This window comes from Anoplolepis gracilipes, unplaced genomic scaffold, assembly GCF_047496725.1.
Source record: "Anoplolepis gracilipes unplaced genomic scaffold, ASM4749672v1 Contig18, whole genome shotgun sequence".
Lineage (NCBI taxonomy): Eukaryota > Metazoa > Arthropoda > Insecta > Hymenoptera > Formicidae > Anoplolepis > Anoplolepis gracilipes.
In genome coordinates this window covers 1,405,257-1,423,795 of record NW_027328669.1, presented here as the reverse complement: position 1 = coordinate 1,423,795, position 18,539 = coordinate 1,405,257, and the positions used below count along the sequence as shown (strand labels likewise).

The 18,539-nt window shown below is 34.5% G+C and overlaps 1 protein-coding gene across 4 annotated transcripts in view; it reads left to right on the top strand.

The window, feature by feature from the left end:
* LOC140675700 (cytochrome P450 4C1-like) overlaps positions 1-18,539 on the top strand; it is a 147,315-nt gene that overhangs the window by 94,842 nt on the left and 33,934 nt on the right. For 3 of the 4 annotated variants that reach the window (XM_072910327.1, XM_072910326.1, XM_072910324.1), the window contains 2 exons: positions 10,702-10,801; positions 17,345-17,451. The exons of the other annotated variant lie outside the window; for it this stretch is intronic. In XM_072910327.1, the coding sequence (XP_072766428.1) occupies positions 10,702-10,801; positions 17,345-17,451 (207 nt within the window). The remainder of the gene's footprint in view (positions 1-10,701; positions 10,802-17,344; positions 17,452-18,539) is intronic. 4 annotated transcript variants of the gene reach the window in all.

Below are 18,539 nucleotides of genomic sequence, written 5' to 3'. Positions count from 1 at the left end.
GATCTTTTCAAATTATGAGGTCACCATCGTTTTTTTAAATGAATATCCATATTTTCTTTTACATATTTATTTAGTAGCAGTCATTTGCAATCAAAATCATATTTAGTAAAAAATTGCTACTATGTATCGTTCACGAGATAATCGATATCTTAAGTATTAAAAAGGTAAACTGGAACTTCACAAAAAATGTTTACAAAAGTGAAATTTTAATCATTAATGTTTAATACCGCATTCAACACGTTTTACAACGTTTCTCAATGTTGATTGCAGCATGTTTGCTGCTTTCAACAGCAATAGTGATCTTATGTCGTAAATCTTCATTTTCAATAACAGAAGCATAGACAATCTTTAAAGTATCCTCCAACGAAAAAGTCGTAAGTTGTCTATCAAGGACACTGTCTATGTCACTGTTCCTTAAAGTGAAGATTTACGGGATAAGATCAGTACTGCTGTTAAAGGTATTACAGCATAAATGCTGCAGTCAACAATGAGAAACGTCGCAAAATTAGTGCTGCCAAATTGTCCGCAATGACATCATTCTCCTATAAAGTACTATTAAGAGTAAGAAAACATTATATCCATAAAAAGACGAGTAAAATGTGCTACAATAGGGCTCCAGGCATAAGTAATTAGCAGAATTTGAGAAAAAATGAACGCACTAGCAAAAGTTCAGCGCAGGCATGGAACATAATATGTATGGATCTCAAAAGCAAGTATGAAAAATACTCAGAGACATAAAGAAGGCAGTGAACGAGGATGTGGAAGTGAAAGATATTAGTGAAGAAGAAGTTATGACTACGACACTTGGAACAACTTTATCAAAACGTCAATAGTGAAAATAGTGAAGAAAAAAAGACAATAAGCATGAGGAGACAACCATATCAATCGAACAGATCTGAAAAGTCATGTATAAAATAAAAAACAGAAAAACTCTTAATAAAGACGAAATAAACAACGAGTTAATTAAATATGGCGGAAAATTAACTCCTAGTTCGAGAATTAACGAAGCTCTTTGGGAAAATAATGAACAAAAGCAAGAATCTCACCGAATGGAAAGAAAACGTGACCATATATCTGCTCAAAAAGAAAGATAAAAAGAACCTATTATACTGCAAGAGCATAACATTACTCAGCTTTGCAATGAAGCTACTCTCAAGCATATTGGCAACAAAAATATCCGACATTATCCTACTGAAAGAAGAACAATACGGCTTTTAAGAAAATAGATCTATAATAGATGTTGCCTTCATCTTAAGACAACTGGCAGAAAAAGTGATAGAGTACAATATATCTGCTTTCATCTGCTTCATCAACTTTATGAAAGCCTTTGACCGGGTGCGACTCAAGGATGTCATTAGCATATTTAGACAAAGAAATGCCCCAAAAAAATATACAAAATTAATAAAAGACCTAAACACTAACAACACGACCAAAAGAAGAGTCAATAAAGCCCCAACACGAGCAATCAAAACAAGGACAGATATACGACAGGAAGATAGCCTCAGTGCACTACTGTTCAATTTCATTATGGACAAAATCATAGAAGCCATAAACAAGCGCACAATCGGCTACAGATTGGGAAACCACAGAAGGGTATAGTGTGTTATGCAAATGATGCGAATCTACTGGCTGAGTCAGAAGATGGTCTGCAAAGGTTACTTTATACTGTTACGCGTTCGGTCGAGTAGGGTTCTGCGCGATGGGGTACATGTCGGGTCCTCGGGGTGGCCTGTCGGTCCTTGTTTCGGACCGATCTCCGCCTCCATAACGAGACCTGTCTAGTTCTTGTCTCCGGGCGATGGCTTTGGCCCTTGCGAATGCCTCGGCGGGAGTTGTGTGTAGGTTATTACCCATCTGGAGTCGATATTCCAGGGGTAGTCCGTCACAGAATGATCTTGCCGTTAGTCCATCGACTTCTATTATTGTTTTTTCTGTCAAGTACCCGGTTTCGCGGCGTCCTGCGTCCAATACGGCGGTGCGTAAGTCTTTAACGCGAGTGATGTAGTCCAAGATGTGTTCTCTTGGTTTCAAGTAGATGATGCTGAGTTTGCCCCGGTATTGATCGATTGTCTTGGGGAAACCGAAAGCGACGTTTAGGAGGTCGATGAGTTGTGTAACGCTTTCGCAAGGTTCGTCCTCTACGGCGGAGTAAGCCCGCCCGCGTAGTTTGTTTATTAGTAATTTGGTTAGATTGCGTTCTGAGGAGGGGGGCACTATCTCGCGAGCGCGTCTACATGCGCGCACGAATTGGCTCAGGGAGATATTATACCCGTCGAAATTGGGCACGGATTCGGTGGCCTCACGGAAGGTCACCTTGGGAATGGTATCGGGGGTCTCGCTGCTCGGAGGTATACTAGAGGAGGCGCCCCTGCTGGCACGCCGTGCGGTACAATTAATCCGGTTTATTTCGTCCCGCAGATGCTCTATTTCTCCCACGATACCAGAGCTGAGGAACTGCACGTCGCTATTGTGCTCCATCCTGCGTTTTTGGTCCTCCAGCTCCTTTTCGGTGAGCAGCTGGAATTCATCGAAAGTTCGCACATTCTCTTGATGCTTTTGTCGGGCTTCTTCTAATTCTTTGGCTTGGCGCGCCAATGATTCTTCTTTTAGTTTTAGTCTAACTTGTATCGCTTCCAGTTCCTGACTACTCAGAATGGTGTCATTCCCATTCGATGCACCACCTTCCGGAGTTGTTGAAGCCTTCTTGGAGCGGGTTTCCATCGTGCCGGATTTTCTCGTATCCCACCGCTGTCACCAATTTTGTTACGTCAAACGGGGTCGCGGCTTCTAAGAGTGGTCGGACCTTTCGCCTGACCGGTCGCGTATTTCAGAAGCTAAGCTTCTGGGGATTCCTCGCGACTAGGCTTATCCGGACGATGGATGTTTTTCCTTACCAACGGCGAAGTAATAGGGATATGGCGATTACTGACTAAGGGAAGTCGCGTGATGTGAACTCCTCGGGGATGGTTCCGCTAACGAAGACTTTAATAGATGTTTCTATTTCTCAAATCTCTGAGGAAGTCGGCGTAGGTGTTAACGCACCGGTCGCAGTCGAACGGGAAAAACTCTGCTAGATTACGAGAGACCGTGCAATACACGCCGGAATAGCGCGTGCTGTCGAGCGCGAGGTGTACGTTGAAGTACGCGCAAGAATCTCTATCAATGTCGTCGGAATTTACAAAGCAAGATGCGCAATACGGGGTAAGTTCTAATTTATGAGCGAATCCCGAGATGTAGGTGCAACGGACGTTTCCTAATCGGTGACGCGCTTCGACGGCGGGAGGGGAGGGGTGGCCCTCCCGTATGGGCGCAGTTGTCCGTAACACATGTAGGTGTGTTGTCAATAGGTCATGGTTAAAAAAGGAAGGAGTAAAAATAATTGAATAACGGAAAATAGGTTTCCTATATTTATTCGGTTTAAATATTAATTGTTTACAAATTAATGAATAAAATAACACGCGCGTTATACAATATTTGAAACGAGTATTAACTTGGAAACAAGTATTGTCTTCGAGAAAATCTCGACAAGAGAGAGAATGGTCAACGCGAAGTGCAGGAAATAAAAAAAAAGGGTCGGTCGTAAACCGGTCTCTGCAGCGCGGAGGGAAAATACTATTTTGGAAGGGTTTAGCGGAGGGCGAGCTGGCCCAAGCGAAACGCAGGAAGCAAAAAAAAAAGGGTCGGTCGTAAAAGTGCAGGCACGAGAAAACTCTAGGTTTTCCAAGCTTCGTATTTTGAGTGACGCTGCTACGAGATATCGTTATATTTCGTTCCGTGTAATATTAATCTATTACTATCGGTTGTTCCGCGGAACCCCAGTGCTCGGGGGTGGAACACCCGTAATTTAGGTATAATATTTCGTCGCGTATCTGGAGGTAGCGGGTCTTCCTCGGATCTCCCGGTACGTAATTCGCGGGCGGCAGAGGGGGGAACAGTAGCTGTGTGTCCAACTGTATCAGTTTGCGCGGCCACGGAAAATATCCCATAGACTTTATGCGGATGTCCGTCCTCAGAGGTTTGACCTGCTTTGTTCGTAGCGTCGGGTTAAAGTACACCTCGTATTCTAAGTCAAAATATAGACGATCCGTCCCGAGGAATTCACTATCCGCTTCACTGACGGGGGCGTATTTGTATTCGTAATACAAACGTCGCGCGTGGAATTTGTGTCCGCCTCTTCTTATTTTTGGCATCTACAAAAAGATTAAATTAATTTCGCGTGTTCGCTGGGTTCGACCATTGGTTTTGAGGTAGGGAGGTGGCATGTGCAGAATATTAGCACGATGCTTCCAGGAGAAGGTATAAGTTTGGTCTTAGGGTAGAAGTACCGTATGTGCAGAGTATTAGCACGATATCGGCTGGGGAGAGGAGTAACGAGCGTGCAATTGTTTGCACCGCTACGTCGTTAATTTGGTTAATGGTCGAAACCAGATCGATTGAAGGTCGGATTGGAACTTAATATGAACGTAGAAAATGCGGACTGGGTTCAGGTACGTTTCGGTATTAATGCACAGTGAGATTTTGTAAATATATGTATATTTTGACTTACATTGAATGGTTACGGTGGTGACGCGTGAATATGAACCGGAGAGCTATCGGCGCGGAGAACTGACGCAGGGTGTACAGACGTAGTATAATAAAGTAACGATATAACAGCGCTCGCATGAAGTAGAATGACGTTGCAGAGGAACTGTATGGAATAGGATCGCGTACCGAAATGGAAACGAATGTGGATATGGAAAGCGTGCTGATTTGGAACAGTGTTTGGAAATGGAATCGTGTATGGAAATAGAATCGCAAGGATGAGGAGCACTTCTAGAGAGAGAAGTGCATCGCTCAGAGTCTCGAATTGATGTGTCAATTTTTGGGACTGTTTCGAGGTCCCTCGGTTTGTGCGTGTCAGGGTTGAAAAGTGGGGTGGACGCGTAGGAAGGGTTATCTAAGAGTTCGGAGTAGCGGGAGAGTCTTATGGTGGTGGGAGAGCAGCTATTTTATGATAAACGTTTCGTACTGTCGGCTAGAGTCGGTAACGGTTATAATGGGTAACTTGTCTTAGTGAATAACTTATCGGCTAAAATGTAGTCGGTAACTTGTCGTTTGGCTTTATATTATAAGTTTAGTGTTTCTTAGAAGTAAATGAGAAAAATTTTGGTGCCGGGACGTAACAATACATTCGGAAATACGGCAGAACAGTACAGTATGAAAATATCTACCGCAAAAACAAAAGCAACGATAGCAAAAGACTTTCTGAGATGTAAACTAATAGTAAATAACGTTCCAATCGAACAAATAATGTCCATTGACTACCTTAGCGTGAAGGTAACTAGCAAAGGAAACCTCAAAGAAGAGATAAGACAACAAAGTGGTTACTACATAGGGACTAAAACATGTCATCTGGGAAAACAAACACCTGACCATTGACTATAAGACCAGAATATACAAAACTTGTGTCAGACTTGTGACGAGGCCGAGGTCAAAGCTGACAGCGTAGCAACAAAAAGACAGCTAAGAACAATTGAAATAAAAACCCTCAGGATCATAGTATATTCGATGTGAAAAAAACAATAAACAAACATGTCAGGGAAAAGTGCAGAACGGAGGATGTGGTACGATGGGCCAAAAGAAGGAGACGTGAATGGAATGCGCAAATCTAAAAAATGATACAAGACTGGCCAAAATAGCACAAAATACCGGACGGAGTAAGGCCATCAGGGAAATCAGCTAAGAAATGCTGTAGCAAGACAGCTAGCAATCCATATTATAGGAGTAATAACAATAACTCATAATGATCCAGCGCACACAGACAAATTGCCTTATTTAAAAAAGAAGAAATCAAGGCCATCTACATTTACTTACTATCAGACTCGATGCTTTAATAACTCGTTGTCGATTACCTTAAAAATTTATTACAATTCGGTCAGACTGACAAGAGTTTGGTCCCTTATAGTCAGCAGGTCATGGATGACATTTACGCATAAACTTAAACTTAATACATAAAATATATATTACGTAATGAATAAAAATATATAAAATTAAAATTATACAAACAACACGGTCCGCTACTATAATCTGATATTGGATTATTTCTTTATCCTCGTCCTACACATACGGTATATAATGTACACAAAATAAAATAGTTTCTAATTCATACTTGCAATCTAACAATTTGATTCATAGTTTATGTCGTAGAATATTTATTTAAGAGCACTTCTTGACATAGAATTATAATTATTTGTATTATAAATTCTTATCAGTTTATTTTATTCTTTCCAACTGTGGACATAACATTATATACTTTATTTACAATTACAATACTATTCGTAAAATTATATAAAATTATATTATATTATTATATAATCATATATATATATATATATATACTAGCTTTTCGAACCGCGCTTCGCGCGGTCCTCATGACCTACTTACGTATTTATGAACCGATTTTCACTAAATTTATATCAAAATATTATAAATTTTTTGAGGATAACTATGTTATTTCTTTTTTCATTTGCTGATATTTTATTTCGCGCTGCCTTTTTCATAAACTTAAATATTTATATTTTTATTTTTTTTTGCTTATTTATATATAGATATATTTTAATTTCCATACAATTTCATATATTGTAGCTCTTAAATATTAATTTAGTTTATATATATATATTTTTTATAACATAAATTTGATTTATATATATATATATATTTTTTATAATGTTACGTCCTGTCGGCTCCACGTTTTTCCTCCCACGAAATGAACAATAATCGTCCGATCGGTTACAAAAAACGGGTCGCGCAATAAAAAAGAACCGTTATTATCAAATAATGTTTAGACCTACTAAAAACGATATCTAAACAAATACCGGAAGGGATCAATAACGAAATCCTCTAAACAACGAAACAGACAAACACAGCTGCATAATCTTAAGAAAGAAACAAATAATGCCGCTACGCACTGTCGGCTCCACGTTTTTCCTCCCACGAAAATGAAGCAATAATCGCTCGACTAATCATAAAAGGGATCGCGCAACGAAAAATATTTTAAAAAACATTGAAATCGATGTTCAAAGGAAACGACCGGAAAGGATCGATAGTGAGATCCTCTAAATGAATAAATCAACAAACACAGCTGCATAATCCTAAGAAAGAAACAAATAATGCCGCTACGCACTGTCGGCTCCATGTCTTTACCTCCTATAAAGATAAAGCAATAATTGCCCGACCAGTCATAAGAGGGCCGCGGAACAAAAAAATGTTTTAAACATTGAAATCGATGTTCAAAGAAATGACCGAAAAGGATCGAAAGCGAGATCCCCTAAATAAATAATGGGTAAAAACAGCTGCATAATCCCAGGAGATAACCAAATGAAGAATCTTCAAATTTCCTAAGAGGCCGTACAGAGCCCACCAATCAGCAACAATCAAAAATAAGGAGGAGAAGGATCTCACCGAATGACAGCTTTTTACACGTCAAAATCTCAAAAATACTCCCGCCCAAATTGTTAACACGCCCTCAAGATTTAATATAAAAAGGGAAGACTCGCGCATTACGAACACCAAAATTTAAAATCAGTCGACAGTACAGCATCAGATTCATTCGGCACAGATTTTTCGGTCGTTCGCTGACTCAAGCAATTCGTCTACACTACGGGAGTTCCGTTTACGTCTTAAAACCTATTAGAGTCAGTGCTCAACAAGACCACTCGCCGAGTAAGACCACAACTGGAGCCACAACTACACCAGCAGCTAAAACGCAACCAATCTGCCTAAATAGTAAGTTTAATTTCTTTCTCTTTTGTTTTTTTTTCTCTCATCGTCTCCTTTCTCCTTTATTCAACCCTGTTCTTTTACTAAGTATGCCTAAAATCGCGCCGACCCGCCGATTCTTGCGAGCCAACCGAGACTATAGATCGGACGACACGACCGTGTGCGAAATCGCGCCGTAACATACATAACACTGTTCGCAAATCTTTATTATTTTTTTTCTTATTATAAACTATTGTAACAAATACCAATCAGAATAAAATCTTTAGAATCGCACTCGTTCCCCTTCTTTTCTGGTTGATGACCTCCGTACTTATGTAACACCCGCGATCCACACACACAAACACACACACACACTCATACAAATAATTTTAAGGCCGATATCAATAAGATTATATGTACAACGTTAGGAATTAATTGAATAAATGTTAAATTAAATATTAAATGATCGGTAAATTTATTTAACTCCCTCACTCTCTCCACGCGAAAGATCACACTTTGTCCCGTCCCGCGTAAAAGAGATTCGATTCTCTTACCAAAAAGGGACCACCGAGAGAGCGTTCGCATAACAGAATAATAACGACACCCGTCGTTTACCTGTTTGCTAACCTGCAGCTCGCTCGACCGAGTCACTCGTCGATAAGACTTTTGACATCGGAACAGTTCTTATTACGCCCTTCCTCTGACCCATCCTCTCTACAGGCCTGGACGTAACAATAACATAAATTTGATTTATATATATATATATAATATATAAATATTAATTATTTTTTTATTATTTAATTATTATACCTTTTTTTAAATTTTATTTACTCAAATATTTTTTCTTTACGTTTAATTTACCCTCCGCTAACCCGCTATTATTAGCTCTTATTCAATTTTTTTAACTTTTTAATTTACAAAATTTCTCTGTATATTATATATTTTTTAAAACATTTTTCACTTCCTTCAATTAGTACAATTTTTTTAATTGCTGTGTGCGTGTGCGCGCGCGCGCGCGCGTGTGTGTGTGTGTGCGCGCGCGCGCGTGGAGAGAGATAGATATCAAGACTCCAAGACTTATTCTTTAATATTTTGTGATCTCAAACTACCCAAAATCAATTTTATTTTTACTTGTTAATAAAATGTTCAAAAAATTCAAATGGATCTCCATTTTCTCCCAGGCATAGCTTTAGTTATTTCTCAAATTATTCTCTGTTGAAATCATACTGTGTTTTTACAAGGCAACCTCCACGTGATACACTATGAGTAATGCTAATGCCTAATATTGTAATTTTTGAAATCTTAAAATTTGAAAAGTACTTAATGAAAAAATATTAATGTTTTGGAAAGCTCTCGAGGTAAGCCACAAGAATATACAACGAAAAATAGGGTGTTCTATTTGAGAAATTGAAAGTGACCTTCACATGCCCTTCAAATTATTATCCAAAGTCAAACCAATGATACCATCTTATATGAAACAAACTTTTGTCTGAAACATTTTTCCCCGAAAATTTATTTTCAAGATAATGGACAGTAAAATAAAATACCCTGTATTACAAATATATGACAAATGTGACCTTTTAATTTTATTTAAGTTAATTTATTTTATTCTATTAAATATATAAAGATATAAATATACTTATGATAATATATAATTAAATATACTTATAGAAAAAATATCGAATAGGAAACCCAGCTCCAATGACCTTGATTTTGACATATGTTGTTAAAGTGATGACCCTGAGTAACATCCAAAAGATTTTAGCCGTCGCTTGTTGTTATTTATTAAAGAGTTCTAAACAAGAAAAGTTTAAAATGATTATTTGTTACTATAAGGTAAAAATTAAAAAGGAAAAATAAATTTCTCAATATGTTTTTCGGATATAAATTAAATTAAGATTTTACATTAAAATTTCCATGCAGTACTGTCAGCTTTTGTAGTTTTTACACTCTCAAGTTTTGTTATTTTTATTTATGCGAAGCCCCGTCACCCTGTTCACTCCTACCTGCACATTCTTTTTTAGCATGTATTTTTTATGTATACTAGAAATAGAATATAAAATCTCAATTCTACATATATTATTTTCTTGTCAATAACTTTCTTCATGCTTAATATTCTATAAGTCATTGTTTATTTATGTCCCTTTGCTAATGTAAAGTGCTAATTTATACTAGAGTATAAACACATTATAACGAATCTTCCTCAGTTGATTTTCACTCAGTATGACTAGTTGTAAATTTCAGTAGTTAAATTTCAGTATTAGAAAGTAAACTAAAGATGCTACTACATGAATTTTTACATCTCATACATAATAATGCAGCGTACTTTTAATGGTTCTATTTATTTAAATATATTTATTTAAATGATACAGTTAATGCATAGGCAGGGAAAGGGCGGAGCCCCTTCCGTTACACCTCCATCCCACAAAAACTAAGCCAATCCAACCTGTATCGAAGGTATGAAACAGATTTTGCTTTTTAGCTCCTCCCCCGCGCACACATTCAATGTATCACATTTAAATAAATAGATTCAGTAAAAGTACACTTAATTAAATATACATGATGTAAGAAAATTATGTTTATTATTATATTATATGTAATTATCCTATTTATAAAACTTTTCTTGATAATAACTTTTTAATAAACAACGAGCGACGGCTAATATCTTTTGGATGTTACTCGAGGTTATAACTTTAACAACATATGTCAAGATCAGAGCCATTAGAGCTGGTTCCCCCATTCGGCATTTTTATTAAACTTATATAATGAGAGTAAGAACTTATATAATAAGAGTAAGAAAGAGTAAAAAATTGATTTTTTAAATAAATTAGATTTTGTATCACAATTATCTTTAATCTTATAATTACACAATATATTCTATTTTTACTAGTGGAACATCATTAACAATATTAGACAATAATAAATATATTGTTATAACCATAAATATATATTGTTTGTTTATAGATTATCGAAGAAAGAAAACGCTACCATGAAGAAACTGGTTATCAATATCTGAAAAATTTCGAGAATGATACTCCAAACGAATATGCAGAAATAGCTACAAGTATGTATAATATATATATGTACACATATATATATATATGTATATATATATGTATATATATATGTATATATATGTATATATATATATATATATATGTATATGTATATATATATATATATACATATATATACAGGATGTCCGGTAATAATCGCCCAACCTTTCATGGGCAGATAGAGCGGGTTAAATGGAATAGAAAAGTCCTGTATCATTTTGCGATTTTCAGAATAATTATTGAAAAATTAAATTACAAAGATCGACAAATCCGGCGCGAGTATCAGCCGGCTGCAAAAAAGATAGCGAGAAGGACGGCCCTAAGGACGGTCGCTAAGCGCGCGCGGCGTAAATAGGCGCCATTGCCTCGCGGTTACCAGGGACATAGACGAGAAGTGTTGATAAGAACAATAGATTAGCGATTATTATTTAGCAACCGGCCTAGCGGTGGGCCGTCCTTCTCGCCATCTTTTTTGCAGCGTGCTTGTACTCGCTCGGATTTGTCAATCTTTGTTAATTAATTTCTCGGTAATTATTACTAAGATCGCAAAATGGTAAAGGACTTTACTATTCGGTTTGACTTGCTCTATCTGCCCATGAAAGGTTGGGCGATTATTACTTGACACCCTGTATATATACAGGGTGTCTCATAACTAACGAGCCAACGTTCGTGAACGGATAGAGTACAGTGAACTGAATAAAAAAGTATTAGGTTATTTTGCGATTTTTCCAATAATTATTAAAATATTAATTAAAAACGTTTAGCGAACAATACTATACATATGTACGAGATGTCCGGTAATAATCGCTCCATCTCTCTAGGGCTGATAGAGCAGGTCAAACTGAACATAAAAGTCCTGTATCATTTTCCGATTTTCGCAATAATTATTAAAATATTAATTAAAAACGCTCAGCGTATGAGCGCGCACCGCATATAGCGCTCAGCATACCCTGAGCGTTTTTAATTAATAGTTCAATAATTATTGTGCTAATCGCAAAATGATACAGGACTTTTATGTTCAATTTGACCTGCTCTATCTGCTCTAGAGAGTTGGGGCGATTATTACCGGACATTTTGTAGATATGCATAATATTGTTCGCTAAGCGTTTTTAATTAATATTTTAATAATTATTGGGAAAATCGCAAAATAACCTAATACTTTTTTGTTCAGTTCACTGTACTCTATCCGTTCACGAGCGTTGGCTCATTAGTTATGAGACACCCTGTATATATGGTAAAAGTGCATAAAAGGTAACACCTCTCCGATTTTCTTGCTACTTACATATATTGTTCGGGGAGTTGTTCTCAGTAATTCCCCGCAAAAATTAAGTGGGGGACTGCATTGGTTTAGGAGATATGACAAAATAAAATTTCATATTTTTCATGTTGTTCCCTCTGTTTTATAAACTGATAATACTAACAGTGAGGTTTGTTTACGTCCTAGTAATGTATATGACACATATGTTGTTAAAGTTTAACGTATTACTGCAAATTTATTTATTTAACATGCGATTCTCTGTTGAATAAACCACTTGATATTAATCTTTTTTAATGATATATATTTTCAATATTTTCATAACACACACACACACATGGGGGGGAGGGTGCAAGGGGGACCTTCGGGCCCTCCCCCTCTCTCTTACTCAGAACAACTCCCCGAACAATATATGTAAGTAGCAAGAAAATCGGAAAGATGTTATCTTTTACCATCGACTGAATTTTTACATCCTTACAATGATAACATTTATATAGATACACACATTCATTCTAATGTAATATATGGCTCTTTTGTATATTATGACATTAATCAGTTTTAATAAAATTTTCATGATAAAACTATTAAAAAAGAGACTCAAGTCCAATGATCTTGATCTTGATATATTGTCAATGTTATCATCCAATTTTAGCCATTGTCGTTTTTTATTAAAATGTTATAAACAAAAGTTTCACATATTATGCGTAGTTTTTGAACAATTTGTGCATTTTATAAAATCAATGCTTACATTAGTAGAATTATTTATTTATTTAAACGTGTCAAACACTTAGGTAGGGGAAGGGGCGAATCCCTCTCCCCGTATCTTCTGCTCGATAAAACTAACTTAACCCTTTTCTAAGAGGCATAGGAGAAGTATTTCTCACCCGCTCCTATGGAAATTTATGTGAAACTATTCTCATCGATTTTATTATTATACGAGATTCCACATGGATTTTTAATTTTCCACACGAAGCGAGGTCCACTCCACACCACTCCTGTTTTCAATGTGAAACAAGATATATCATTGCACAGTTTCTGTTTAAAAAGTCCGCGCGATCAAGAGTCAATAACCACACTCTTTTCCCTAGAGATATTGAGTGGGGAATAAAAGCTCAAGAAATCCGCAGGAGGCGCGCAAAAAAAGCTCGCTCGCTGCTGTTCACCGGGAAGAAGAAGGACCTTTTTAATGGCGGAAAAGACGCGCAAGACGAAAGACGTAGTCGCGACACACGTGCGGATAATTATCTTAATATTGAGTTCTTTCGGTTTCCTTCTCGTATGTAATCACATACGTTAGTTCTAGTCAAGTGAGAAATTAACATCATTCTTACGACCGTAAGGGGATTGAGACGGCAACTTCTAGTAAAATAATGCAATTATCTCGACACCTTTGATTGCATCATCTCGTTACTGCCGAAACTCATACCAAGGAGAAAGAGCTATGGTCACCATAAGGGTGATCACTCAACTTAAAATCCTCATAGGGAGAACATGTAACATGTTCACTACAAGGGTGATCGTATTTCACTAACTTATGTATATACAGTCCAAAGACAATGGGTCTATAAACCGCATCTTTCTGTGAGTATATATATATATATATATATATTTGTCTGGATCATCGGCATCCACTAAGCGAGTGGTCATTGGGACCTTGTGCTTTCTTATTCTTCCATGATTGTATTGTCATAGGGACAATACATTGAGATTATAGGAATCTCTCTTGTACAATATTAGAGATTATAGGAATCTCTTGTGTACTATATTATGAGATTATAAGAATCTCTTGGTTATAATCAATATTCCTTCCTCGTATTTAACCGATAAAGCGAGTGGTCATTGGGACCTTGTGTTTTCATTATTCCTTCATGATTTATATTGTCATAGGGACAATATAATGAGATTATAGGAATCTCTTATGTATAATAATGAGATTATAGGAATCTCTTGTGTATAATATTATGAGATTGTAGGAATCTCTTGTATATATTGTGATTTCCTTTAGATTAATATGGTTCTCTTGTAATTCCTTCCCTTATAATGGTTCATTACATTCTCATATATGTTTTATTATATTTATATATATTATGATGTATCTCATGTATAACATGTTGCGTAGGAAGGCGCATGAGATCTAATAGATCTATGAATTGCTTCTTCAACGATGTCAATGTTTCTAATCACCAATTACCTTACAGCGTTAAGTGATCCATTCCAACGATAAATATTATATGTGTTAACATTTTGAGCGTATAAAAGAATTTTCTCAAACTTTACTTGACTTTCCATAATTATAATATGGTTTGCTTTTTCATTAAGAAATTATTAGTAGTATTCATTTCTTAAAAGTCAGTAATTTCTTATATGGTTACACTTTGATATTAATAGACGTATATTAACTATAATCATAAAGATGATAAGTCTGTTTATTTGAACAATTATGATGATAAGTCTTATAGTAGATGGAAAATCCTTAATTCATTCTTAAGACAAGTTATCATATGCTTATGTAATAAATCAAATAATTAGGTTCAGCTTATGAAACCTTATAATGTGTATAAGATTTATGTCAATATTGTTTGCTTGTGTTATCACCTTCTTTATATTTGTTTCATTCTCACGATTGGATTTTACTATACCTTATATGTGATTTCTTGTGTATTCATTCCTTTTTTCCAAACCAGGATATATTTAATATTAGCGAACCATATTTTTCAAACAGTTTCACACTTTCCACGCAAAACGAGGAAATTATTCCAGTGACTGAGTAATTGTGAGAAACAGTTATTAGTTATTAATATCGTTGATATGTACTAATTTAGAGGATTTATAAAATTTAACAGAAAAAAAAATTAAATAGGAACTTATGTGAACCGTGCAATATATAAATTTTGTTTTGCATTGAAAGCAGGATGCAGTGTAAGTTCGAAAATTACATGTTATCCGTGAAACTCATTTTGTTTATAACTTTTTAATAAATAACGAACGACAGCTAAAATTGTTTAGTAATTACTCAGTGTAGTGACCTTGACAACATACATCAAGGTCAAGATTATTGAAGCTGGATTTTCGATAGTTTTAATTTATTTACGTAATTAGCCTAGTTTTTCTTACCTTGAGAGATTGCACAAGGTAATTGCACAGGAGTCCTAGTACCCAGGTAATAAAGATTTATTTCTTTAAAAAAAGGGTTACCAAATAAATGTTTTAAACGTAAAATAAATTCTGTCGGTCATTGACCTGTTTTTTAGATTTGACTGTTGACTCATAGGGTACATTCAGAAGTACAACCGCTCACTGAGCGCTTACTGAGCTGAATTCCCTAGATCTGTGTACCGGATGCAAATGCTTCCTAAGCTGCTCACAGTGAGTGGTCACCATTTTCGTGAGCGTAGTTTTCTATCGTTCACTCCGTGCTCACTCCGTTAAATCTGTTCACTTGTGCATTTATCCCTCTAGTCTCAATGCATATATCCAGTAAATAAAAAGCGTTCACTGAGCGCCGCTGAGCGGCTACTTGTGAGTGCTCAGTGAGCGATTGTGCTTCTGATTGCACCCATAGTCATACTCCTTATAAAGAATATAATTTCGAAAAATACTTGTTACGTTCTTTTTTAACCTTTAAACAATCCCTCCAGATGTGGACGTAAGAGCAGGATAATTAGTTTTCAGTTTATAGCAATTTTTTTTTAATTTAATTTATTTTTTATACATAAATGAATACGAAAGAGGCAATAGGAGCGAGGAGAAGAGCTCCTCGCTCCTATTGCCTCTTTCGTATTCACTTATTTATATTTAATAATTCGGAACTCTTTCTGTAATCTTATTATTTTTTATATGTTTTAATAATTTTTCTACTAGTAGAAGTACTACTTAATTAATATATAGTTATTACATCTTTGTTTTTTCTTTTTATATTATTTATATATTTTTTCTGTATGAAAAAAATCAGAACTTAATGTTTGTTAAGGCTCCTTTATAAATTTAATTTTCTGCCAAACAGTGAGCACTTAACTTGAGACTTCATCATTTAATTAGTATCTAATTTTGTAAATAAGTTAGAATTTATTAAGCGAGAAGGACTGACTAATAAGAGTAGACCAACTTATATTTATTGCATAATGTAAAAAAGAAATTAAATATAGAAAATGTATGTACATGTATTATACGATGTTAGTATATAGGAAATGCAACATATTTGAAATACTAATTTGATTTTATAATCTCGAGACTAAATTTGTGTTTTCTGCTGAAATTCAAAACATTTTTTTGGTAGACACACATAAATGAATAATTTATTAGAAAAAAAAAGAAACACATTTTTTACTCTTTAAAGAATAAGAATCAAATATTTAAGCTAACACTAAAATGATCAAAATTCAAAAGGTGTCGGCAATTTGATAATGTATTCCAAATTATAGTAATACTTTTGTATTTGAAATAAATCACACATATAAGTGTCCCTGTCAAAACCACCATTCACTGTATATATAAATGACTACACATCACCTATAAATCATCCTATGTCATTACTATCGTTATTATAATCGCTTTCACAAAAAAAAAAAAAAAAAAAAAAAAAAAAAAACATCGGCCCGTATTCCGAGTTCACATTTATATTATCGTTAAATGCGCCTCTAAATGTGCCTTAGATGACATACTAAATGTGGCAATATTCTATGTGCACATATTTAGCAGCGCATTTAGAGACGAATTGCCAGCTTTAGGCTTAAAGTGCAACTTTATTAATGTATCATTATTGCTAATGATACATAATATAATAATACGTAATACGAAATGATACGTAATATAGTAATATATGTATAATACATAATGATACATAATATAATATACATATAATACATAATGGAATAATACATAATAGAACAATAGAATAATATAAAAAAATAAATTCTAAAAATTATTAATTATTATACGTTTTTTACTTTTTTATTTATTTATTTAATTCACTTATTAATAAATAAAATTATTCATGATGGTCTTGCCGTCCCCTTGTCAGTATAAATAATAATAAGAGGTTTAAAACTTATCAAAAAAGTTTTGATTGTGAAATTTACACAAACTTGTTTGCTACAATTATATTAAAAGTATTAGCACTCCTGGGGGTATTTTTAGATATTTTATTATATGAATTTCTATCTAATTCCAATATTTGTTGATAAATAGTATTATAAAAACATGAAATTTTCGTGCTATTCTAAATTATTAATAGTATTTTAACATGCTATACTTTCTATAATGACCACACTTCCTATAATATTTCTTTTGCTTTTAGCTCGGAAAAAACGACTCGCTATGTTGGACCTTTTAATAGCAGCATCTCAAGAAAATAAGATTGATGACTCCGGTATCAGAGAGGAAGTTGATACTTTTATGTTTGAGGTATAAATTTTTATTTCTTATTATATTTTTCAATAAATTGATAAAAAGTAAAACATAATTGTATAAGATTGTGTAGAATAGTGCCACTAGAAATAAGTCAGCGAAAAATTATTAAATAAAGATCTATGTTATTAATACTATTAATCTCTTTATAATACTAATCAGCCAAAATAACAATTCTTTAAAATAGTAGAATTTTTAGAAAAAAAAACATCTTTAGCATCAAAAAATAATTATTTACAAGATGACACTGAAATTAAAAATATGTACAAATTAATGCCACAAAAAATACTGAAATCATAAAAGTATCCAGTGTGTAAAAGTAGATGTGTTTAAAAATTTTATAAAAAAATACAATTTCTATACATAAAGAAACAGTTAATAACATTTTTAACAAAAATGGTATTATTATTAAAAAAGACAGAGAAAGAGAGAAAGAAATATAATTAATAGCATGAAAAAGTGTTGACATCATTAAAAAGTTTAATTTTACAAAAATAGTATCTATTAAGAAAATACTGGAACGTTACAAATGTGCGCTATGTGAGCGCCATTTGTTGTGTATCTATATGAATATAAAGCACAGATGTATATACAGGGTGATTCAAAACAACCTGATGTCTTTAAAATGACATATTCTTGAGCTAAGACGATTTTTCCTTCTACAAAATTTTGAATGAAACTTAGTTTCTGAGTAATAATTGAAAATAGTTAACTATTTACGAGCCGAATAACGGACGTGCAGGGATGGCGCAACGCGTCATCAGACTAATGGCCTTCCTACGGTCAATAATATTATATAATATTGTATAGAATGCAATAATAATTCAATAAACTTCAAATGATAATATTGTATAATAATAATAATTATTGTGTAATATTATTAGCCGTCTAGAGAAGTCATTTGTTTCATGACGCATTGTCCCTGCTTGGCCGTTGTATCCGGCTCGTAAATAGCTAACTATTTTCAATTATAACTCAGAAACTAAGCTTCAGATAAAATTGTGTAAAAGAAAAAATCGTCTCAGATTTTGCTCAAGAATATGTCATCTTAAGGACATTAGGTTGTTTTGAATCACTCTGTGTAT